General features: G+C 38.4%; 1 protein-coding gene and 1 long non-coding RNA gene across 8 annotated transcripts in view; one reads left to right on the top strand and one right to left on the bottom strand.

Annotated features, from left to right (window-relative positions):
* The window catches only part of CILK1 (ciliogenesis associated kinase 1), a 97,772-nt gene extending 85,600 nt beyond the window's left edge, over nt 1-12,172 (top strand). For all 7 annotated transcript variants that reach the window (XM_043962407.1, XM_043962405.1, XM_043962408.1 and 4 more), the window contains 5 exons: nt 89-279; nt 675-823; nt 2,574-2,702; nt 10,549-10,671; nt 11,683-12,172. In XM_043962407.1, coding sequence (XP_043818342.1) covers nt 89-279; nt 675-823; nt 2,574-2,702; nt 10,549-10,671; nt 11,683-11,837 — 747 coding nt within the window. In that variant the 3' untranslated portion in view covers nt 11,838-12,172. The remainder of the gene's footprint in view (nt 1-88; nt 280-674; nt 824-2,573; nt 2,703-10,548; nt 10,672-11,682) is intronic.
* On the bottom strand, nt 127-23,526 carry LOC122725340. Its single transcript, XR_006352726.1, has 4 exons — nt 23,424-23,526; nt 6,526-6,597; nt 2,598-2,720; nt 127-238 (listed from the first exon to the last, which is right to left on the bottom strand). It is a non-coding gene; the product is annotated as an uncharacterized LOC122725340 (long non-coding RNA).
* Between the last annotated feature and the right edge of the window lie 1,816 nt (nt 23,527-25,342).

Here is a 25,342-nt window from a genome sequence, read left to right as displayed (position 1 = left end):
AATCCTAGAGGAGTGCTTTTAATGCTGAGGGTTATCTATTTTTCCTGTGTGTGTGTGTGTGTGTGTGTGTGTGTGTGTGTTTTTACAGAAAATTCTGGCTGGCATGGAGCACCCAAACGGTGAAATTAAACCAAAGAATAGGAGAAGGTGGGGCCCTGTTTCCAGGTCAACAAAGGATTCTGATGATTGGGATGACTTGGATGACCTTGACTTCAGCCCTTCCCTCACCAGGACTGATCTAAAAAATAAGAAAAGACAGAGTGATGAAACTCTCTGCAGGCAAGTTTTATATGGTCATTTTTCCTTATTTATGTTATCATTTATATATTCATTTAAATATTTTCATGTCTATATTAACATTTCTCAGAGTTTATGCATGTGGTACACAAGCTCTGGTAGGTTCTCTCTAGTTGGAAAGACTTCCAGGAAAAAGCCTGGTAGTGGACGATATTTCTCTTTTGCAAAGGACCAGCCTACTAGCCTAACTAAATTCAGAGGCTCATTGCCAGCCATTGGGCTACAATACAAGGGGATGAGTGTTCCATCCTAGCAGCTGGCTGAGGCCATCTATTGAGTGGTACAGGGGCTTGTGGAAAGAGTGACCATTACAGAATCACACCTCCCCGAAGATCATTTACTCTGGTGCTAAAATAAAACGTGTTCTCTCATTACAGATTTGAAAGTGTTTTGGACCTGAAGCCTTCAGAGCCCATAGGTACCGGCAACAGTGCACCCACCCATACTTCCTATCAGCGACAAGACACTCCAACACTGCGATCTGTAGCCAAGCAGCATTACTTGAAGCACTCTAGATACTTGCCTGGTGAATAGAAATTATTTACCTTTAACATTAGAGGCAATTAATAGATGCCTATTGATTGATTGGTTGATGACAAATCAGTGACATTCCTTGTCCAACAAAAGGTACTTTAGAAGGCAAGGCAAACCTTTAATGGATTATGTAAGAACTAATGAAAACACCAGAAGAATAGTTGTTGAAATCCATGAATCATGTACCCATTCTATGCCACATAGTTGAGCTAAGATGGGAAGTTTGAACATGGATACCTTGTAGAGTGTTCTCATAACTACCCACTTGTGTAGCATTGTGACCTGTCTTTTAAAATCCAGTGAGCAGAAAACCCACTCAATTTCCACTTTCCTGCTATTAGATTAGGTATAATGATAAGAGTGTGGGACTGTGTTTTTTAAAAGAGTTGATGACTATCTGTGCTTAAGAAACAGGGGAGAAGGGAACACATGAAATAAATCTGTGTAAAAGTAGCTATTGACATTCAGTTTTCTAATGAGGAACTGGAGCTCTGTCTGGAATAACATTCTCAGAATAAAGGAAAGAGCTATATTCTAGTCTGTTTAGAAAAAACTTCAGAACAGTCTCCCAATATACAAGCACAAGTTGCCTGTTTCTCAGCCTCTTGAGGAATATTTCAGCTAGGAAATAGTAATAGATATTTTTGTTGTTCAGTCATTTTTCAGTCATGCCTGACTCTTCATGACCCCATTTGGGATTTACTTAGCAAAGATACTGGAGTAGTTTGTCATTTCCTTCTCCAACTCATTTTACAAATGAGGAAACTGAGGCAAGCAGGGTTAAGTGACTTGCCTAGGGTCACACAGCTAGTGAATATCTGAGGTCAGAATTGGACTCAGAAAGTCTTCCTGACTCCAGGCCAAGCACTCTATTCACTGCCCCACATCAATGCCTTACTAATAGACATTAGTCATGAGAATTATAATATACTGACCTTAAGAAACTTTTCTGTTAAATGGATCAAATATAGGTTTGTCTGAGTGGTTACCAATTTGGTGTAAGTATATTGAGTCAGAGAGTCAGGCAGACAGTCAAAGGCAGAGAGAAAGATAATATGCATGGGAGACCAATCTTGGATCCAAGAATATTCAAAGGTGCAGCCTTTGACACATATTAGCTAGGGATAGCTGGGTGGTGTGGTGGATAGAGTGCCAGACCTGAAGTCAAGAAGACTCATCTTCCTGAGTTCAAATCCAGCCTCAGACACTTATTAGCTATGTGACCCTGGGCAAGTCACTTAACCCTGTTTGCCTCAATTTCTTCATCTGTAAAATGAGCCGGAGAAGGGAATGGCAAACCACTCCAGTATCTTTGCCAAGAAAACCCCAAACGGGGTCACTAAGAGTTGGACATGATTGAAAAATGACTGAACAATAACATCAACTATTGATCATTGGCAAATCACTTAACCTATCTCTATTGTAGGCTGTCTCTTACTCTCACTTTCTGTCTAAATTTACTGAATCCAAATCTGATCACTGCTCGAATGCATAATGATATATGCATAGGCATATCTTGCATATCATTCTTCCATATTTCCCATAAAGTGTATGTGTGTGTTTGTATAAAATATATACACTTATCAAAAGAAATATTGTGGAGATAAAAATCAAAAAGACTTGGCAGTTTTCATGGTTGGTTTGATAGGAAAGGTGTAATTGTTAAGGATTTATATTACTGCTTTTCTGAACCCTGATGTAAGACTAAATATACAATATACTTTTTAATTATTTCCTATTAGGAATAACAATTAGAAATGGTATACTTCCAAATCCAGGCAAGGATTTTCTTCCACCTAATTCATGGTCTGGTTCTAGTCTCTCTGGAAAGTCTTCGGGGTCAGTATCAGGAATCAGCAGAATGAATTCAGGTGAGTAATGATTAAATGCTGAAAAGTAACAAGCAAATTGTACTGGATTTAGCAAATTCATGAGAAGCACTTAATACAATCAGTGCCCTTCTTTTTGCCCTTTCACATTTTACTGTTTTGCACTTAGCATTATTTTCTCCTTCTCTTGGGTGGGCTGTAGGAACTCTCACGATAATATTACTTCTCTTTCTACCTTAAGTTGATTGCCCACCCAAATGTTCTCTCCCATGCTTCCTCTTTTATTTTCTACATTTCCTCACATGAACATGTCTTCTTAATATAAAATTCTACTCCTCCTTTTGATTAAGGTCTACCCTTACAGGGAAATTTTTCAGTCATGAATGCCATCCAGCTATGAGGTTGAATTTGCTTACCATTAATGGAAACTCGTAGTTAACCTTGTCATAGTATTCCACATATTTTATGCATATGTGTATAAATATTTGAGACTATGAGTTTTATTTCTGGCTCTTTTCTTGGGTATCACCTCCTATGAATTATTGGCGTTCTCTACTAATACAATCTTATTCCTCCTTGGTATCTTCTATTTTTTTTTTCTTGTGGAATCTGGCTTGGCAGATATCCAGGAATAGTTTTCTCATTTCCCTTCTGTTTTCCAGTATAATACCTTCATGATCCGAGCAAATATCTTTTTTGATCAGCATTTGTTAGGTGTACTCTGTTCTGACTGAAGAGCCTTGCTTTCTAATATTTAAGCCTTGGTCCAGAAGACTGAATTTCTATCTTAAACACAATCTTCTATTACTGCTAAAAGTTTGCCATTCCTATATTTTAAGTGACAGTCAGGAAATTCAAATCCTGTTTTCAGACACCATCTTCTTTTTAAAATGTATTTTTTTATTTTTCATTTTATAATTCTCTCTTTTGTTTTTATATCACTTTTATTGTGAAGTATATTCCTCCCCTATCTAGTGAGCTATTTTTGTAACAAAGAATAAGAACAGAAAGAGGAAAAAAAAAAACAAAATATTTCAGCAAAACTAAGAAACATATCAGCTGAGTCTGACTGATTATGGCCCCTCCTTCTGGAAAAAAAAAAAAGTTGGGAAGTAAATTTTCTAATATCTTCCCTGGGGCCAATCATGCTAATTATACATTGTTCAGTTTCTTTGTTATTTTTGTTCTTTCCATGTAGTCACTGAGTGTGTTGTTTTCCTGGTTCTTCTTACTTTACTCTGCATCTTTCTATTTAAGTCTTCTATATAAGTTTCCAAATTCTTTGCATTCACCATTTCTTATAGCACAGTTTCATTCATATACCACAATTTATTTAGCATTTCTCCCTATTGAGGGGAACCTACTTTCTTTCTTGTTCTTTGTTGCTTTAAGTGCTACCATGAATCTTTTGGAGTATGTGAGAGGTTTCTGTCTTTGACCTCCTTGCGGGGAGATGGGGTTAGGTTATCTGGTAATAGGATCTCTGGGTCAAAGGTTATGGCCACTTTCATTGCTTTTTAGCCTAATTTTAACACATATCCAATCAATTGCCGAATCTTGACATTTCTTCATAACATCTCTTACATTTGATACTTTCTCAGGATTCATACAGCCACCACCTTAATTCAGTTCGACTGCTTTATCATGTCTTGTATAGACTATTGCAAAGGAATCTTAATTGATCTCATTCTTTTAAGACTTACTGTTCCAATCCATACTCTACACAACTGCCCAAGTGATATTTCTAAAGCTCAGGTCTCATCACATCCCTTCCATACTCAGTAAATTCCAAGGGCTCCCTATTACTTCTTTTTTTTTTTTTTTTTTGGTGGGGCAATGAGGGTTAAGTGACTTGCCCAGGGTCACACAGCTAGTAAGTGTCAAGTGTCTGAGGCTGCATTTGAACTCAGGTCCTCCTGAATCCAGCACCAGTGCTTTATCCACTGTGCCACCTAGCTGTCCCCTGTATTTTCTTTCTTTTTTTTTTTTTTTTGTGGGGCAATGGGAGTTAAGTGACTTGTCCAGGGTCACACAGCTAGTAAGTGTCAAGTATCTGAGGCCAGATTTGAACTCAGGTACTCCTGAATCCAGGGCTGGTGCTTTATCCACTGTGCCACCTAGCTGCCCCCTCCCTATTACTTGTAAGATAAAATATAAACCCTTCTGCGTGGTTTTTAAAGTCCTAAGCAATCTTTCCAACTTCAAGACATCTCTCATTCCTGAATTTCACTCTCTCTCATCTCTTCCTCAGAGAATCCCTCACTTCCTTGAAGACTCAGCTCAAGCATTACTTTCTACAAATAACAGCAATTTCCACCTTTGGATTTATATGGGAGGGGACAAACCACTCCCCCTCCCCCCCCCATGGATCACTTATCTATAAAGCAAATCTATAAGATTTTTTCTCCCATATTCATAATCATGTTACAGATCAAGCTACTTAGAGGCCTCATAATGGATAATTTTGAGAAGGGTAGGTTTACATGTCACCAAGGTAACCAAGAGAACTTAAATATAAATTAACATCAAGTCTTCTTGTATCCTAGTAACCCACTGCCAATGTCCATTTATAATCAGCACGTTTTGAGTCCCAGATGTCCCATATAGTCATCTGATCCTTGAATATCTTCTCTTGTTCATTCTGGAATAGACTTTTCTTCTCTGCTTCTGTAGTTCCAAATCACCTGTAGAGGTTCCTAAATAATTCTGCTAAAATGTGCTAGTAATAAGACAGTGCAATTTAGCACAGTCTCTCAAATTTAGTTCTGTAATTGTGAAACTTCAGAAAATTTCAGGGTTTGTTTTTTTTTATATACCACTTGCTGTTTTATCTTTACTTACACCCTGTACCTGATATAAAAATCTTTAAAAAAAAATTCATGAGTGTCTAACTTGTAAAATGAACTCTTCTGTCTTTTAAAATTATCAGATACTGGGGGTAGCTACGTGGCACAGTGAATAAAAAGCACAGGCCCTGGATTCAGGAGGACCTGAGTTCAAATTCGGCCTCAGACACTTGACACTTACTAGCTATGCGACCCTGGGCAAGTCACTTAACCCTCATTGCTCCACAAAAAAACCAAAAAGTAAAACAAAACAAAATTATCAGATACTTTAAAAATGGAAAAATAGTTTCATTTTCTTTATAATCATTAATACGATTTTATATGTAAAACCCTTAATCTAATTTTGAAAACTTATTACAAAACATAATCAAAACCTGAACTTTCATACAAGATACAAGAAGCCAATCATATACATTTGCATATACTTCTTAGAGAAAAAAAATATAATCTTGTTGCTTTTTTAAAGTTTACCATTCCACTTAATTGGAAAACTTTTACATTATATCTTTGTCATTACTTTGTCTAATTCCCCATTTTGTAGGATATCATCCCTCTATTATAATTTGACCACAAATACAGATTAAAATTGTAAGATTTTTCATGCTTGCATCCTATTTTAGTAACTCAGAGATTTTTAAGTATCAGCCTATTAATTAGTAGATTTAGTATTGTATTTACAAGACTTCTACTGCTCACCCTGCCCTTATTAGAGAAATTTGCTAGAAAGGAAAGGGAAAGACATAGTTATAACAATGTCAAGACTCATCCTCTCAAGGGAACAGACTTACCTGACATATATCACTACAGGGAAAAAAACTCTCAGATCTGTGTGATTCTAGGCACAAGTCATATTTAACAACCAGTCATGTTGTCACAGAATATCAAAAGCTAAGACTCAGGATTAACTACGTGGGGAAGTTTCCTGTTCAGAAAGGAAATAGCACAATGAAGAAACTGAGTGAAGAGGATTCATGCCAAGGTCATCCCCCAAATTTTTCCAGGCACAAACATCTATTTACCTTTAGCAATTCTCAGACTGCAGCACACATCATTTTCTGTTATTGGCTTCATGACACTTCAGACAACCATCCCTGTAATCAAAAGTCAAAACAATAATAAATTATAATCCCTCAAATAACAACAACTACTAATAACTACAACTTAGGGCTTAAATATCTTTCCTTATGTTTCCCTTACAGTTAACATTTCTTTTATCCTTTACTTATAAATTAGAGCTAACTACATTCTGGGGTTTCAGACATACATCAAATACCTAATAGTTAATTCATATTAATATACTGAAGTTACATCTTTAAACCATCATATACATTTTTATAATTTTTAGAGGTAATAGTAAAAAAAATTCAAAGTAAATCTCCTTATAGTAAACTTATTATTATTGTCTATCTTAAAACAAAATATACTCCCTTAAATACTGAACAGTTTTCAAATATCTGTTTTTATCACATTCTTTTAAAAGATCAATTCATAATCCAGATTAAAAGGGAAGTTAATGTCTAACAGCATTTCTCTTTTCTTTCTTTCTTTCTTTCTTTCTTTCTTTCTTTCTTTCTTTCTTTCTTTCTTTTTTTGTTGTTGTTGTTGTTTTGGGACAATGAGGGTTAAGTGACTTGCCCAGGGTCACACAGCTAGTAAATGTCAAGTGTCTGAGGTCGGATTTGAAGTCAGGTCCTCCTGAATCCAAGGCTGGTGCTTTATCTACCGTACCACCTAGCTGCCCCCCTCTAACAGCATTTCTAATAGAATGGTTTCCCTAAACATTTCATGATATAAGAAAATTTAGAAATATAATAGTAACATACTCAATATCATGTATTTAAAACATGAAATAAAACTTATTACCAGATGATATAATTTCAGCCAATTACATTTCAAAATTATCCTACATAGAAAATCATTAATCTTTATTGCCTTTGTAATTTTATACGAATCATATCTACAATCTAGTATGCAATGCATTCAACTAAAGAAATAATAGTTAATAACAACAGTCAATATTTATATAGTGCTTACCATATGCCACATTCCCACTGTGTTAAGCACTTTACAATCATCATATCAGTTTGATCCTTACAACCCTGGGAGGTGTGGGTACTATTATTATTTTCCTCTTTAAAGATTAGTAAACAGAGGTAACATAAATTTGCTTTATTATCACACAGCTAATAAATTTCTGAGACCATAGTGCAACTCAGATTTCCTTACATTTTTCTGGCACTTTTTTTGGTTGTTATTGTGTCTAACACCAACTTGATCTGAGATGAAAGAGGTTAGTTAACAGGTTCAGAGGGGGAGGGTCTCTGAACTGGGGGAGTCATAAGGATTCTGTTTTAAGATAGACAATAATAATAAGTTTACTATAAAAAGAGATTTACTTTGAAATTTTTTTACTATTACCTCTATCAATCTTCAGGGTGGGAAATTATCTCAGTTCTATTTACCTCTGAAACATTTATAGAATTTAAGATAAAACTACCATGTGTGCTTCTAAAGTCTGTTTTTCTTAGAAACACCATAATCTCTAGCAATGCTTTTGGGTAACTTTTGGTGGCATCCCTCATGCCTGTACCACCAATTGCCTGGGGATGGTGGTAGTTTTAACAAACCTCATTACATCCGGGATGCACATGCAGGGAAGACAATAGACCTCTCCCTTGTTCATGCCTGGGTGGCAGATGAATGCCCAAGTATCCCATAGAAGGGCTTCAACAACAATCACTTATCACCTTTTATCTTCCTCTGGCCATCACTGGACAAACCCTTTCCTGGGGACACGTGTGGTTCTCTACCTCATCAATCCTTAGAAACCAGAAGGTCTAGCTATATACTCTGGATATAAGGACGAGCCTTGTACCTGTTATGTAACTCTCAATGTTCAACAGTTCAGTGATGTTAGATTTAGAGTCAGGAAGACCTGAAATCCTACCTCAGACACCTAGTAAGTGTCTGTCCTTGGGCTTCACCTCTCTGAGCCTCGGTTTCCTCATCTGTAAAATGAGGTAGTTGGACTTGATGTCCTCTTATGTCCCTTCTAGGTTTTTTGTTGTTGTTGTTTTTGTTTTTTTGCTGGGCAATGGGGGTTAAGTGACTTGCCCAGGGTCACACGGCTAGTAAGTGTCAAGTGTCTGAGGCCGGATTTGAACTCAGGTACTCCTGAATCCAGGGGTGGTGCTTTATCCACTGCGCCACCTAGCTGCCCCTGTCCCTTCTAGTTTTAAGTCTATGGTCCTATGGTCCTATGATCCATTTTTCCAGTGTCAAGTCAAATCAGGAAGCATTTATTAGCTTACTGTGGGCCAAGTATTTTTCTAAGTTCTGGGAATACAAATATATACAGAAATACAGTGCTTGCCCTTAAGGGAAGCTCCTGTGGTCCCCTCATCCAAACATTCATTATCCCTTGTGGCTTTATCTTGTGGAATATCCTTCTCTCCTCCTCTCCCCTTCCCTCTATCACGACTTCACCTTTCTTATATTGATAGAGAAACCTGCAGAGTCCCAGAAAAAATTGTTTTGTTTTTGCTTTATATGGGGGGTGGGTGAGTGGGGAGAGGGCAGGACCTCCCTATTCCAAAAAAAGATCCCACGACTTGAAAAGTGTAGGGGTTGCAGCAGGATCTGGCGAAACTTCCCTTGGCACTAAAAATCTGGGAGAGGGTACACATTTGGCCTGGGCTTTATCCACATCTGCCTGAGGTCTCTATGTGGAACAGCCTGTGCAACGCTGGAAATCAGAGAAGTTGGCAAGCTGGTAAATTCCAGATAAAGTTTGTCTCTAAGGGATGGATTGGTCAGGCCAAGCTATAAAGTGGAGCTGAATGCCAACTGCTACTTATCCATTTGGTGTCCCACCACCAGCTCACTCCACTGAGTTCCCCTATCTTCCCTTTTCTGTGGTAAGTGGGGCAGCCTCAGGGTAGGAGGCTGAGAAATGTGGTATAGGCAAAACCAGTCCCCTGCATAGCATTTCTGTTTTTGTGCGGGGGCAGAATGGTGAAGAGGATAGATAGAGTGCTGGACTTGTGTCTAGGAAAACAGTCTGGTCTTTGAATCCTGCCTTAGGTACTCATTAGCTTTGTGACCTGGAGCAAGTCACTCAGAGACCTGACCTCTTTGTGCCTCAGTTTCCTCAACTGTAAAATGAAGGGCCTCTAAGGTCCTTTCTAGAACCAAATCTAGGACCCTCAACTAAGGGCGATTTTCACTCTCCTGGAGACATGGGGGAACTGAGACTAATGAAAAAGTGGCATGTGTGTATCTCCTGTCAGACACTCACTGAGTGAATACTATTCACAATTGCTGGCTCTATTAAAACTGTTGTTTCTCTTTTTCTTTTTTTTCCGAGTACATGTAATTGAATTTGAATAAGTTACATGTGTATATGATGAGACTCTACAGTACACCCCTTCTCATGCTCTGTATTCTACATATTATTCTAAACCATGTTCTCCTGGTCCTTCATACATCACATTTCATCTTCCACCTGTGCTTTTGTACAGGCTGTGCCCCATGCTTTGAGTGTCCTCCATCCTAACCCTATTTTCCTTCAAAGCTTAGCTCAAACACCATCTCCTACATGAGACCCTTCCACATCCATCCAGCTCCATGGGGCAGCTAGGTGCCACAGTGGATAGAGTTCTGGGCCTGGAGTCAGGAAGACCTGAGTTCAAATTCAAACACTTACTAGCAGTGTGCTCCTGGTCAAGTCACTTCACCCTTGTTTGCCTGTTTCCTCAACTGTAAAAAAACCCAACAAAACAAAACAATAGCACTTACTTCTCAGGATTGTTGCAAGGATCAAATGAGCTCGTAATTGTAAAGTGCTCAGCATTGCAAGTTCTTTGCCGCTGTTAGCTATTAGTAATAATAGTACCCTCCCTCCTCTCCCTTGTAATTACTTTATATGCATCTTTATTTACTTATTGTATGCTTGTTGTTTCCTCCCAATGGAATGTGAGGCCCTCAGGGAGGTTTATGTGGCACCTCACTAATGGACTTTCTTCCCCCTTATTGTCTGCCAGTTGTTTCCGGCTATTCAGGGTCTGGTCGACTGACTGGTAGCTATCTCCCTTCGTTTCTGAAAAAAGAAGTGGGTTCTGCTGGACAGAGGGTGCACCTAGCTCCTATTTCAGATCCTTCTCCTGGTAAGTTCAGTTAGACACGATGCATTAATTGTGCACACAGTGGTTCATTTATACATCCCACAACAGCTAGCCAGAAGCCTCATTTCCCAATAGAGAAGGCTTGATGTCTGCTAGAATTTCTGGGCACTTCATCCAGCCCTGAAAGCTGGATGAAGAGAGGCAGTGAAGGTGTGAGGCAGTCAGGGAGGGCGGTAGAGTTGGGCACTTCATAGAGGACAGCATGGAAATGGATATTTGGAAGATAGGACCTGACCATCTTTCCTACCTTTCCATATACAAAAGAAAATTGTCCACACACTGCTTTGAGCAAACATATGTCAAAGATGTATTGATTATTTTATGAGCAATTTATATACTCCCTCCTCCCATTTGAATCCTGGAATCTTTGATTTCCTTCAAAGCTCAACTCCAGTGCTACCTCTTTCAAGGGCTCCTTCCTAATCCTCTCCACTTAGCCAGGTTGGTGCACAGTGGACAGAACTCTGCCAGGCTCTTCTGTCCTCTACTATCTCTCACATTCTGTCCAAGCTCATGTTCACTGTTTCTGTGACATTATCTATCCATCTTATCCTCTGCCATCCCCTTTTCCTTTTGCCTTCAACCTTTCCCAATCTTTCAGGGTCTTTTTCTAATGACTTTTATCTTCTCACTATGTGGCCAAAGTATATAATTATAAGCTTCAGCATTTGACCTTCCAGTGAATAGCCTGAATCAATTTCTTGCCTAGCTTATGGTAGCCATTTAATAAATGCTTGCTTCCTCCCTTTCTCTCCCTCTTGAAAGTACTCTGCATATACTTTGTATTTAGTCATTTGCATTCATGTTGCATCCCCCCAAGTAGAATGCAAACTCTTGGACGTTAGGATCCATTTTGGTTGTGTCTGTGTACCCCTGGCACCTCCCACAATGCTGTGCATGTTATAAGTGCTGACTAAATGTTGTTGAGTACAAAGAGGCCCAAATAAAACCAGATTCCATTTTTTTATGGTCATCATTATATATTTTTTGCAGGTTATGCTTCCCTGAAGTCTGTGAGACCTCATCATAATCGACCCCTTTTCCATACCCAACCCAGAAGTACACCAGGATTATTGCCTCGTCCCCCTGCAGCCCAGCCAGTCCATGGACGTACTGACTGGGTTTCTAAATATGCATCCCGACGATGACAGACATGAAGCACTTTGCACTGAAAAGCAGGAAACTTTTCATCAGATAATTATGGTGAAGCAAACTTTCCCACCTGCAATAAGCATGAAAAATGACAAGCAAAGGCCTCCCCCAACATGTTATAGTTATCTTCTGCAATCAAGATATTTCAATATTACTTTTTTTTTTAGTTTTTTAAAAAATATTCATTTGAATCAGATGTTGTACCTTTTTTGTACAAAATTATTTTGTTCTATAACCAGGTCCTATTATTTTCTTAAACAGCAGCATTTTGTATATAGGAGATTACGTTTTGGCATTTTATACAGGAACCTTTATAATGGACTTTAAAAAAAAAGACTTTTATTTGGTGGGGTTGGGTGGGGTGGGGTGTCCAGGTAATATTTTATACAAATAAAGAAATGCAGTGAAACTAATGCAGTATTGCAATATAGGTGCAATTTAGGGCTGTGTGATACAGGGGCATTCACCTCCGCCTTGTGGCTATTTGTGACTCGGTTAAGTTGCAAATATGGTACATTAGGCACATCTAGCCTGCTCTGACAAACTGGCTTGGTTTTAATACTGTAAAAGTGATTCCCAACTTTTTCAGATGCCCTATTTTCCTTGGTTTGAGTTTGTAGCACTATGATTCCCCTCTCATAGAAGTATTATAGCATTTCTTGAATTTCATTTTGAAAAATTTTTAGCATCTTTTGAAATTATTGGAGACACCCTAAGGTATTGCAAAGTGAGGTTTGGGGGGCGGGGGTCACTGTTACAAACCGTCGAGTTTCCCTTTCTGTTTGTTTTTTGAAACAGATTAACCTGTGGGGAGAGGTAGTCCCATAAGTAACTGTGCACACACATGCAAAATTGAATTTTTGATGAGCAAAAAAGCCTGTTTAATCTAAAGGCTAATATAGATCATTTGAGTTTATGTTACTGCCCCAGAATGAGTGCCTGCAGACATAGCCAATGGTGTTTCACCTTGTTGAGGGAGTTACCCGCCCCCCCTCCATCATTCCAAGTGGAATTTCACAAACATTGCACATCTCTAGGTCTACTTAGGACTAGACAGTATGTAATGCACCATCCTTGCCAGGTATATCATGGCAGTCTGATCAGCAGCAAGGACTTGGGCTCTCTCTAATTTGCTAGGAAACCAAGTTTACAGTAATGCTAGTGTCAATAATGTGTCACATTTGAACTTAACCTTTAAGTTCTCTCAAGCAAAGGGAAGATAAACTGTATTTATCTGGTAGAGACTGTTCCTGGGAGAGGAATGTTTACAGCAATATAAAAAACTGACAAAGCTGGTTTGTCAGCAGAAAACACAAAAGGTTAAGACCTGTTCTTGGCCCTTCTCTGTAGAACTCTTCTTCTCCCTTGATGGGTTTTCTTAAGGGCAAAAGGGAAAATTATTTCCAATTAAAACAAAAATATTTATGGCTATTTGGGTCCATATCTGTGACTTCATCCTCATACAGAATTCCCAGTGCAGAAACTCAGATACGGACTAACAACTTATCTGCAGTTTATAGTCTCAGAGTTGACTGAGGCTCCTGGACGTTAAGTCACCTGCCCACAGCCACTCAGCTAGTGGGGCAGAATTCAAATGAAGCTCTTCCCAGTTCTAAGGCGAGCTTCATGCTGCCTTTGGAAGAATTGTCTACAAGAGTGAGTTCAAATTTTCTGATGCATTTGAACCTATTTAACATTTTAATACTAAGTGAACTCAGATTCAAAACCTAAGCAACTCCTTTTCACATCTCCCCAGGCCAAGGGTCCCATCTTATAAATTGTTGCTTCATTGTATCAAGTTTTGCCACAAAAGAATGATTAATGATGTTCAAAGGTCCCTAATTTAAAACTGGGAGTATTTTATATCCTGAGAGTTACCTGGCTCAAAAATTTGCAAAGTCATTCATCTTTCAGTCAACCCTATGCCTTTAAGTGAACCCAAGGGAAGCAAAAAAAAAAAAAAGTTTTTTAAAGCACATGGTGGATTGGGGCTTGGTCTTTGGACTGTTGTGTTTATTGCTGGCAATCTAGCAGCAAAATTTAAGAAAGGAAACGATATCTATATGCAAGCACACTTTGCAGCTGCATTCATTCATTTTATTGTATTGTGTAACCAGTCGATTTTTTTAAAAATATTTTTTTTTACCAGTCAATTTCTTAAAGCAACATGAAATGTGTTTTCAGCAATGGCTTTTTTAGTATGCTACTGAATATTTCTTTTCTAGCCTACATTGTTACAAAAAATTCAGTTTACCTGAAGATGAGCATATACTGACTTGGTGGGGAAAGCTGTTTTCACATTGTAAACAGTGCTCCTGAGCTACCTTAAGATACATATCTTAACCCCATCAGGCTCTAATTTATGTTGAATTCATTGAATCTCATTAATTCCACACACTGGATTTGCATGTTTTCCAAAAGCCAATTCTTATTACAGGACTATAAAAACGTTTGTATTTTCTCTTAAGACCAACCTATAAGAAATGTTTTCTCCCTCCCCCCCCACTCCCACCCCTTCTTCTTTTTTTGCCGTGTGCATCAGAAGTCCCAATAGCTTTCCATGGCAAAGCCCAATGAAGTTACCCACCTATGAAGGAGAGAGCTATTGCTTAGAAGGGAAAACAATGGTTATTTAGCATTTAGAGTGACTCCGTCATCTCACTGCAGATTTATAAAGTGCTCTTTTGTTTGCCAAATGGGTAAAGGACAAACTGTGTATTCCAACTCTGTGTAGCAGAGGCAAATGATGACTATTTCTGTTCAGTAGAAATGAAGAGCTGCACATATTTTTAGCTTTTGTTTTAACGATATTTATTTATGATAAAAGACTATTAAAAAGAGGGATGAGCTTGATGGTATTGATTTATGACTATACCTCAGTCAATCACTTTAAAGGAAAAAGCACAGCGGGCTATCAGGTAATGGCCACAGATTAAGCTCTTGTCCTATGTCTAAATATGTCTAGAAACAGCGATCTGCTTTAAGAAAATCCAGTATTTGGAAAAAACTGGATTTACTGGAAAGATAAATTAGTGGTCGTGGGTGGGCATATGGGGGCGGGGCAGAGATTGGGAATGATTTATTTTTGCCATAGGCTCTCTTTCATTAGCCTACCACCCTTATACACTGGGGTTATTTGAGGAAATTGTGTAGACAACCTTTACTCATATTACCAATTCCATCTCTCTCCTCTTCTATCTTATAAGCACCTGACCCTTGATTTATCTTTACATGTAGTTTTTACTTTGTGTGACTTGTCATTCTCACTTTGTCTGAAAGTTCAAATATAAATCACGTCAGGAGAGTGCCCACACTGTGCATCTTTTCTAAACAAACTATTTCCCTCATAGAAATTGTACCAGTCAGTCATTGTTTCGTGCCATTTCCAAGAAAGAATGCAGGCTGTTGGCAGCTGCTCACTATGTGACCAAAAGCAATATGTTCATGAGAAAACATTTTAACACGTAAATCTTTTATATACTTTGATGCAAACTGTAGCAACTTGGGTGTCCAATAGATGTTCTTGAGTTTTTAAGGATGAGTTAAAATTTTTCGACTCAACGTACTGTACTTTTGTATAAGTTTATTGTGAGAACCTTCTTGTAGATAATGTTGTAGAGGCTCAGTCAAGGGTGAGCGACACATTGCTCCAGATTATCATTTTTCCCTGCGCAACCTGTGCTAATCAGTTTGAGATAAAAGGCTGATTTGATGGGTTGAGTCCTAGCCTCACCTCAGCTATCCAATCAGTAATACCATTTAATTACCTGATGATTTGCAAAACTATTGAGTGAGATTATATTTTTAATGCAAATAAAGAAACAAAGGAATAGAAGAAGGGGGAAATGTCATTCGTGGGGAAAGCCCACAAAATCCAATACCCTAGTTCAAATAGTGTGTTGTATGGCCATAAACACCTTCTAACTTTGTGAAAAGAAAATCCTTCTGGCCCAAATAAAGTTATGCTTTTAAGAAATGTTGGTTTGAGGGTTTTGTTTCTATATTTGCTTTCTACCAGTCAAGGTTGAAGTTGATATTTTATAATTCTACTCTTTTTTTTTTTTGGTGGGCACTGAGGGTTAAGTGACTTGCCCAGGTTCACACAGCTAGTAAGTGTCAAGTGTCTGACTGAGGCTGCATTTGAACTCAGGTCCTCTTGAATCCAGGACAGGTGCTTTATCCACTGTCCCACCTAGCTACCCTCTATAATTGTACTCTTGCTGTGAAGTTTATCCATCGTTTTAATATTCTCTTTGACACTGAGTACATTTTCATAAGATTTAGTTTTCAACACTGAGTACATTGACTCACATCACATTTACAAAATAAAGTTGCAACAATCCACAGATGTTTTTCCTCCAATATGGGAGCTTTATAATTTGACTTTTTATTCAGTCAACAGTAACTGCCTGCTATGTGCCAGGTACTGTGCTAAGCTCGGGGGAATACAAAAAAAGGTAACAGACAGTCTCTGCTCTCAAGCAGCTCACAGTCCAGTGGGGGAGACACAACATTCAAACAACTATGGACAAATAAGATATATACAAGATAAATTGGGGACAATCAAGAGAGAAAACAGGTAGTACCATTAAGAGGAATCTGTAAAGGTTTCTTGTAGAAGGTGGGATTTTACATTTATCTGTCAGATTTATTTATGGACAGAGGAAGAATTTAGGACCAAAGAAGATATAGAGAGCAAAACAAAATGGTAAATAGATCATTTTGATTATATAAAATTAAGAAGTTTTTGCACAAACAAAACTAATGTAACTAAGATTATAAGAGAAGCAGAAAACTGGGAATTTTTTAAATAAATATCTCTGATAAAGGTCTCATTTCTCAATTACATAGAAAATGGAGTCAAATTTATAAAAATACAAGTCATTCCCCAATTGAGAAATGGTCAAAGGATATGAACAGGCAGTTTTCAGACAAATAAAGCTATCTATAATCTTATGAAAAAATGCTCTAGAACACTATTAGTCAGAGAAATGCAAATTAAAACAACTTTTGATGTGGGTTAGAATTTGGGGTCAAATTGATTATGAGTCATCCCAAAAGAATTACAAGACTCAGTGACTCAGTTTCCCAAGTTTTATTGCAATACTGTGGGTGACCACAGGGAGAGAACTAGAATATCGGAAAGGTATCTCTCAAATAAGGAAAGGAAAGACAGTTATATTTATAGTATGGATAAATTGATTATCAGTCTCATTATAATAATCTCCTCCTTGGGGAGGTACAAGGGAGGGCCTGTCCTACTCATTATAATATCCTCCACCTAGGGGTGTTACAACAGAGGGCTTATCCTAATTTGGAGTTCCTGGGGGTCCTAAGCCCGAGGCGGGTACCTTTTTCAGTGGAGGTGTGTTTTGGGGGTTTACACGTCATAAGGTGAATCTGAGGACAAATTTGGCCTTTTCTGCGCATGTCTCTTTCTGATTCCCACGGCTAGTTTCAAATTAGAATCATTTTTCATTAGAATTTCTATAGGTTGTCTTTTTTCTTTATTGTTATTTTGACCTGACCTGTTCTGGTCCGTTATGGATGTTGATCACTATGGGTATGAGAACCTAACATACTAAGTTATCCATTAACTGGGATCTAACTCCCTTTTAGAGCTAATATCTGTATCAGAGCTTGGGTCTTATATTTTTCTATTAACCCTTTTTTGCCTCCTACATCATTCTGAGATATCACCTCACACCTATCAGAATGGCAAATGAAACAAAAATGGAAAATATTAGATGTTGGAGGGAATGTGGGAAAGTAGAGGCACTGATCCACTGTTGGTGGAGTTGTGAAAAGATCCAACTATTCTAGAGAGTGATTTGGAACTATGGCTAAAGGGCTATAAAACTGTGCATACCCTTTGATCCAGCAATACCACTGTTAGGTTTGTATCCCAAAAATATCCCCCAAAAGAGAAAAAGACCTATTTGTACAAAAATGTTGATGGCAATTCTTTTTGTGGTGGCTAAGAATTGGAAATCAAAGGACTTGCTCAGCTTTAAGAAATGACAAGCAGGATGATTTCAGAAAGGCTTGGAAAGATTTGTATGAACTGATGTATAGTGAAGTGAGCAGAACCAAGAGAACATTGTGCACAGAGACAGCAATAGTATTTGATGAAGAATTGTGAATGACTTAACTATACACAATATAATGATCCAAGACAATCCCAAAGGACTATTGATGAAACATACTATCCATCTCCAAAGAAAGAACTGATATTGATGGAACACAGACAGAAGCATGCTATTTTTCACTCTTTTTTTTCTTTTATTCAAGTTTTCTTGTATAAAATGACTAATATGGTAATGTTTTACATAATTGCACATGTATAACCCATATCTGATTGCTTACCTCCTCAGGGAGGGGAAAGGGGAGGGAGGGGAGAAGGGATAAAAATTGGAACTCAAAACTATAAAAATGTTTATTATTTTAGGAAATAAATAAAACTGCAAAAAGAAGAAGAGGAAGAAGTAGTAGTACTACTAAGTACTAGTAGTACTAGTAGTAGTAGTAGTTGGTAGTTGGGATTTTAGTTGCGATTTGAAGTAAGCAGAAACCAAGATGTTATGGGCTTAAATCAAAGAACCTTCTCCTAGAGAAACTAAACCAAAGGACAGACACACCTAACCAGTCTCCCCCCATCCCTCAGAGATAAGATTAGGTGTGGCTGCTGCCTTTGCAAGAGGGAGAGATGGCTTGAGAGATCCAGAGCCGCCCCTCACCCAACTTCCCCCAGCCACTACCAATGTGGATTGGTCCTCCCCCAATAGGGAAACTTTACAAAGTCAAAGGATCGCCTCGGACCACCACCAATCCTTTGTGCCATGCCTTCTCCCCATGAGAAGTCCAAGGATTTCTCTCTTGGTTTCCTTTCTCTAGCACCCTAAATAAACTATTATTTTATTCTAATTGGAATTGTGTGCAAGAGGGTGTAATTCTTTAAAGAGAAATTCCTAAGAACCCCTACCACAAACCCCCACTCTATTTGTCTATAACACAAGAGATGGAGATAAGTAGGGAGAGAATTCTAGGCTTGGAAGGACAACCAGTAAAAATGATGACTAAAATGAACCTTGGTTTGTTTATCTGTGAATTATGAATTGATAGAGTGAGAAGGAATGTCTTATGTGAGGAACAAGGAAGAGGTCAATGTCACTAGATCTCAGAATACATGAAGGTAAGATGTAAGGAAGCTAGAAAGTTGGAAGGGGGAGGGGAGGTGGTTTTTAAGGGCTTTGAATGCCAAATACACAATTTGCTAAGTGATTCTGGAGGCTTTGGGGAGCCATTGAAGTTTACGAATATGAGTGGGTGACTCTGTGTGTGTGTGTGTGTGTGTGTGTGTATGTGTGTGTTTGTGTGTGTGTGTGTGTGAGAGAGAGAGAGAGAGAGAGAGAGAGAGAGAGAGAGAGAGAGAGAGAGAGAGAGAGAGAGTGAGAGATGGGAGACCTGCACTTTAGGAAGATTAATCAGCTAGATTAAAAAATATTTTACATATACTTTATTTTAGAATTTATTTTTTTAAAATGAGTTCCAAATTCTCTCCTTCCCTCCAGCCCTTTCCTCATCCATTGAGAAGGCAAGCAACATAATATCAAGTATACATGTGAAGTCATGAAAAAAATTTTCATATTAGCCTTGTTGCAAAAATAAAAAGCAAGAAAAATAAATTTAGTGAAAAAAGTATGCTTCAGTCTGCACTCATAATTCATCAATTCTCTCTCTGGATGTGGTTTGTATTTTTCACTGTGAGTCCTTTGCAATTGTCTTGGATTATTTGTTTCGATAAGAGTAGCTAAATTTTTCATAATTGATCATCATTATAATATTACTGTTACTGTGTACAATGTTATCCTGGTTCTGCTCACCTGACTTTGCATCAATTCCATCTACGTAAGAGCCTTTTAAAAATCTGGTTCAGGAAGCACATTTTTTATATATTCTACTCTGTGTAGTCTGGCTCTTCCTTGGAGTTGGCCCCCTGGAAGGTATACCTAGAATGAGTCTGAAGCAATTTCTGTAAAACCATAGCTCACAAGCCTCTACTATTTCCCTTTTAGCTGACCAACTAGAGGTTGCAGTAAGTCAAAACAAATGTATTTATATAAATAGTAATGTTATGGGGAAATTAGGGTTGGGGTTTGGGATAAGCATAGGGGTAGGGGTTCTTAGGAATTCCTCTTTAAAGAATTACACACGGGGCAGCTAGGTGGCGCAGTGGATAAAGCATTAGCCCTGGATTCAGGAGGACCTGAGTTCAAATTTGACTTTAGACACTTGACACTTACTAGCTGTGTGACCCTGGGCAAGTCACTTAACCCTCATTGCCCTGCAAAAAATTTAAAAAATTACACCCTTTTGTACACAAATCCAATTAGAATAAAATAATAGTTTATTTAGGGTGCTAGAGAAAGGAAACCAAGAGAGAAATCCTTGGACTTCTCATGGGGAGAAGGCATGGCACAGAGGCATGGCTCTGAGATACTTATCTCCCAGAGCAGAAGACAGGCAGATACTTTTATAGAAGACAGATGGTGGTGGTCTGATGGGGTGATGATCTGGCTGTGGAAAGTTCCCTAATTGGGGGAGGACCATACCCCACTAGTGGTGACTGGGGGAAGTTGAGTGAGGGGCAGCTTCGCATGTCTCAAGCCATCTCTGTCCTCCTCATGCCACAAAGGCAGCAGCCACACCTAATCTTATCTCCCCGAGGGGTGGTGGAGACTGGTTAGGTGTGTCTGTCCTTTGGCTTCGTTTTTCAAGGAGAAGGTTCTTTGATTTACCCCAGAGAACTTCTAGGGTATGCTAGGACCATAACAGTAACATTGTTCAGTCGAGTCCGAATCTTCGTGACCCTTTTTTAGGTATTTTCTTGGCAAAGATACTGGAATAGTTTGTCATTTTCCTCTCTGGCTCATTTTACAGACAAAGTAACTGAGGCAAACAGGGTTAAGTGATTTGCACCCCAGCTAGGAGTGTCTGAGGGCAGATTTGAACTCAGGAAGATGAGTCTTCCTGACTCCTGGTCTGTGACTCTATCAACTGCATCACCCAGCTGCCTCTAAGTAGTATAACAAAGTAAATAACAAGAATTCCCCTTCTCTTTCTTTTTCACCTCCCCACCTCCTGATAATATGCCAGAGCACACTGCTACTGATTCCCATGCCTCTGGTTGGAGAGGAGAGAGAAAACAGGAATTACCGGGAAAATCTTTCACTCTCAGCATTGCATCTTAGCTCAAACATTTCTTTCCTAATATCTGCTACTTTTCCAGCTTTTCTGCTCTGGAACCATATCAAATCAATCCTGATCTTGCTTCTGGAAGGTGTGTAGCAATCTACCCTCTCACTTTCTCAGATAGTTTTCTAAATTAAAATTCTTCTTCCCCCATCCCAACCCAGGTGCTAGGCCTGGAACCAGAAAGACTCAACCTATGCTGTCTCAGTATACTTAACTTATGTCTACCTCAGTTTCCTCATCTGTAAAATGAGTAATAATTATGGCACCTACCTCCCGGGGTTTTTAAGAGCATAAAATAAGATATTTGTAAAGGGGCAGCTAGATGACTCAGTGGATAAAGTGCTGGGCCTGGAGTCAGGAAGACCTGAATTAAAATCCTGATGTGCAACCCATGACAAGTGACTTAACCTCTGTTTGTCTCAATCCACTGGAGAAGGAAATGGCAAACCACTCCAGTATCTTTGCCAAGAAAACCTCATGGACACTATTGGTGTGCTGTGACCCATGGGATCACAGAGAGCTGGATATGACTGGACACATACATATATAATAATATTATTCCACCTGCTGCACTCTAGGACCAAGGAAAATAAGTCTATTCCATCTTCCAAATACTTGAAGCCAGGTATCATGTCACTCCTGAGCCTTGTCTTCTCTTAGGCTAACCACTCCCAGTTCTTTTAACTAAGCTTTGTGTGGCAATAGACCTCTCTCACATAGCACTTTGTTCTCTACACTTCTCCAATGGACCATCTTCTAGTCATCCATGGTCCTGTCATATCCCCCTAGTAGACTCTAAACTCTGTGAGTGCAGGAACGATTTCATATCTGAACCTGGCATCTGTCCCCGTCCCTAGGAACAGTAATGTACATGTATAGAGACCATTTAATCAAGGTTGAATTGAGTTAGTTTGTTGTTGAAAGAATGTTAGCTAATGGATTGATATCAAACTGGATAAGGCTTGCCAAAACGTCTACCCTTGGACTCAGGATCAAAATATATGCAAACATATGTATCTATATCTATATTTGTGTGTTAATCATTTACTTGGGTCAAGAACCCAGGGGCATTTTTTTTTTTAGTGAGGCAATTGGAGTTAAGTGACTTGCCCAGGGCCACACAGCTAGTAAGTATTAAGTGTCTGAGGCTGGATTTGAACCCAGGTACTCCTGACTCCAGGGCCAGTTCTCTATCTACTGCACCACCTAGCTGCCCCCCAGGGGCATTTTTTAAAGTTTGCAGATGCAAAAAGGTTAGTCCGGATATCTAATGCCTTAGATAATGAAATTAGGATTCAAAAATCCTCACACAGGTTAGAACAGGACTAAAACTAAGATGAAACATAACATAGACAAAGTCCTATATTTAAATAAAATTTAAGTAACTTTTATACATATAAATTTTATATATGTAATTTATAAATACATTTTATAAATATAATTTAAATAACATAAAAGGCAATTGCATGAGTAGAAGGTGGGAGAGAGATATAACTAGAGAGCAAATTCACAGAAAAAGAATGTTTTAGAGGTTGCATTTTTTTACTTGAGTAGAGTGGGGCACTGCTAAAAAAGAATGCTGTCTTTGGCTACTTTGATAGAAATATAGTACCCAGAGTGATGGAGGAAATAATCTTTGCCTTGGGCCAGAGTAGGAATTTTTAACCTTTTTTTGGTATGATGGACCCCTTTGGCAGTCTGATGAAGCCTATGGACAGACCTCTTCTCAGAATAATATTTTTAAATAATTGAAGGAATTTCACTTAAAGGTTAGTGAAAGTAAAGATGCAATTTTTTTTCTGCACCTAAGTTCACAGATGTCTTGGAATCTTCCCATACACTCCAATTTAATAACACCTGGTCTTAGAGAATGTGTTTGCCTTTGAGTCGCATAATTTAAAAGAGATTATAATACTTGGGGAAAAATGGGGTGGGGGACTGTATGTGAATAGTACAGTGAGTCTTAAAAATATACCATGTTGTTGTTCAGTCATGTCTGACTGTTCACGACCTCATGGATCCATGGGATTTTCTTGGCAAGGACCCTGGAGTGGTTTGCCATTTCCTTCTCCAGTTTTATGAAGGCAAGGGTTAAGTGACTTGCCCAGGGTCACACAACTAATAAGTGTCTGAGGTCAAATTTGAATTCTGGTCTAACTCTAGGCACAGTGCCCTCATTCATATGAGCCCCATGCCACAGAAGTAATCATTTAAAAGAACTAGGGTAGGTCTGCCAAGAAAAGACTTAAGACATGTCTCTAATCTCTATTTCTCAAAATTCTGTTCATTTGACAAAGCCTTGTTCAAACCTCTCCCCAAAGTCTTACCTGACCATAGACTTAGACTTGGATGAGATCCTGGAGATTGTAGAGTATAAACCTCTCATTTTACACCAAGGCCAGAGAGAGAAGTTAAGTGACTTGCCCAAAGTCAGATAACTAATAAGAAACAGAAATAGAGTTTGAACCTAGATTTCCCAACTCCAGAGTTCATGGTCTTTCCCTTGCATCATATTGCCTCTTCCAGATGCCATCTGGAAGGGATCTACTAAGATACTCTTACATGATTTACACAAAATACCTCATACTAGCATTGTTTACATCTTATTCCATTACTAGATTAAAAGCATCATTTATCTTTGTATACCCAGCACCGTGCCCAATGTTTTGCACAGATTGGGTATGTAATAAATGTTTGCTAAATAAGTTGTTTTATGAGACACCAGGAGAAAAAGGAAATTGAATACAAGTTCTAGGAAAGGATCCCTAATAATATTTATTTGACTCTCAAGGTGAGCATATTATGTTTAAATATTTTCCTCTCCAATGATAAATTAGTACCTTTAGACTTTTGGACTGTCTGATCAATGCATATTAAAAGGGAGGGGGGGAAGAAGGCCCTGTGTGCAGATTTGTTTATTCTGTTTTGCAATCAACAAAAGGGGAGCCATTATTACAAAATCAAGTTGTTTTTTCCTGATTGCAAAATAAAATTGAACAAAAGAGGAGTTAACCCCACTACATTTGGACTATTGTATTTCTTTTGATAATTCCAAGCTTTCCCCTGAAACAAAAGCTAATCTTTGTATTATTTTCCTTTTAAAAAAATTATGAACTTGACAAATATGAACATTTCCACAAGCAAAGAAAAACAGGAAAAGAATGTATATGAAACCATGAATGTTTTATTGATACCTTCCCTTGCCTGCCCTGACCATATACACATAAACAGAGAGTATATATTGTCTATGTCTATGTGCATACATATTGTTTATATAGTATGTATACACACACAAAGACTGTCTTTTTATAAACAAAGTCCCTCCACAAGCTCAACACGGGCTGATAATACAGGTATTTTTCCATTTTGGGGGGGGCTTTCCTTTCATTGTCCCCGAGTAAACTCCTTCATATGATATAAGCAGAGAAAAGAAGTCCAGAATTAGTTAGGAATTTAGTCTTCAGAACTACAGACTATAGGCTTATTTCCTTTTCTGCAGGACAATTCTTCAAATAAAGCTAATAATGATCGTGTTCTCCCTAAATCTTCCCCTTCTGAGTTAAAGCACCCTAGTCCATTCAACCTTTTCTCATGTTATGGCTTTGAGACTCATTATCTTTGATAACTTCGGTCTTCTCTCTAGAAAATAAAATTCCTTTTAAAATGTGGCTTTCAAAACTGCGCACAGCGATCCTAGCTGTAGCCTAATGAGTACAAGTACATAGCGTAGATATTAAGTTTAAAAAGGACTCATGGGGTCCTTTTGGGGGAAGAACTAAAAACTTGAGAGGGAAGGAAATAGGATAACAGAGCGAGCCTCTAATACTCTGCCTTAAATGAGCTTAATATTTAGAGCCTAGCAATGTTATTGAAAGATTTAGGGTAGCTTTGAAAGAACCTTAGATCTGCCTCCTTGTGGTCAAAATCAACTTCTGTTTTGAGGTTTTTCTTGTTTTCATTGAGAATTTGAAGCGATGATAGAAATTCTGTTTATTCTTTTTACCTGGGTTTCATTCTCTCTGCTTTGTCTCTGTCTCTCTCCACTACCAACCTCCCCCTCTCCGCTCCTCCCCCCTCCTTCTCCGTCTCTCTGCCTCCCTATGTCTTTGTTCCATGTTTTCTGTCTTCAAAACCCCCCCCCCCAAAAAAAAAAAAACCCTGTCATTGCAGATTGAATTACAAGGTCTATGTATGTTTATGGTTGGGAAGTAAATAGGGTAAATATTTTGACTTTATTCTTTGAAAT

The sequence above is a fragment of the Dromiciops gliroides genome, chromosome 4, assembly GCF_019393635.1.
Source record: "Dromiciops gliroides isolate mDroGli1 chromosome 4, mDroGli1.pri, whole genome shotgun sequence".
Classification (NCBI taxonomy): Eukaryota; Metazoa; Chordata; class Mammalia; order Microbiotheria; family Microbiotheriidae; genus Dromiciops; species Dromiciops gliroides.
The sequence above is the reverse complement of the archived record's forward strand: the minus strand, read 5'-3'. Positions and strand labels throughout refer to the sequence as shown.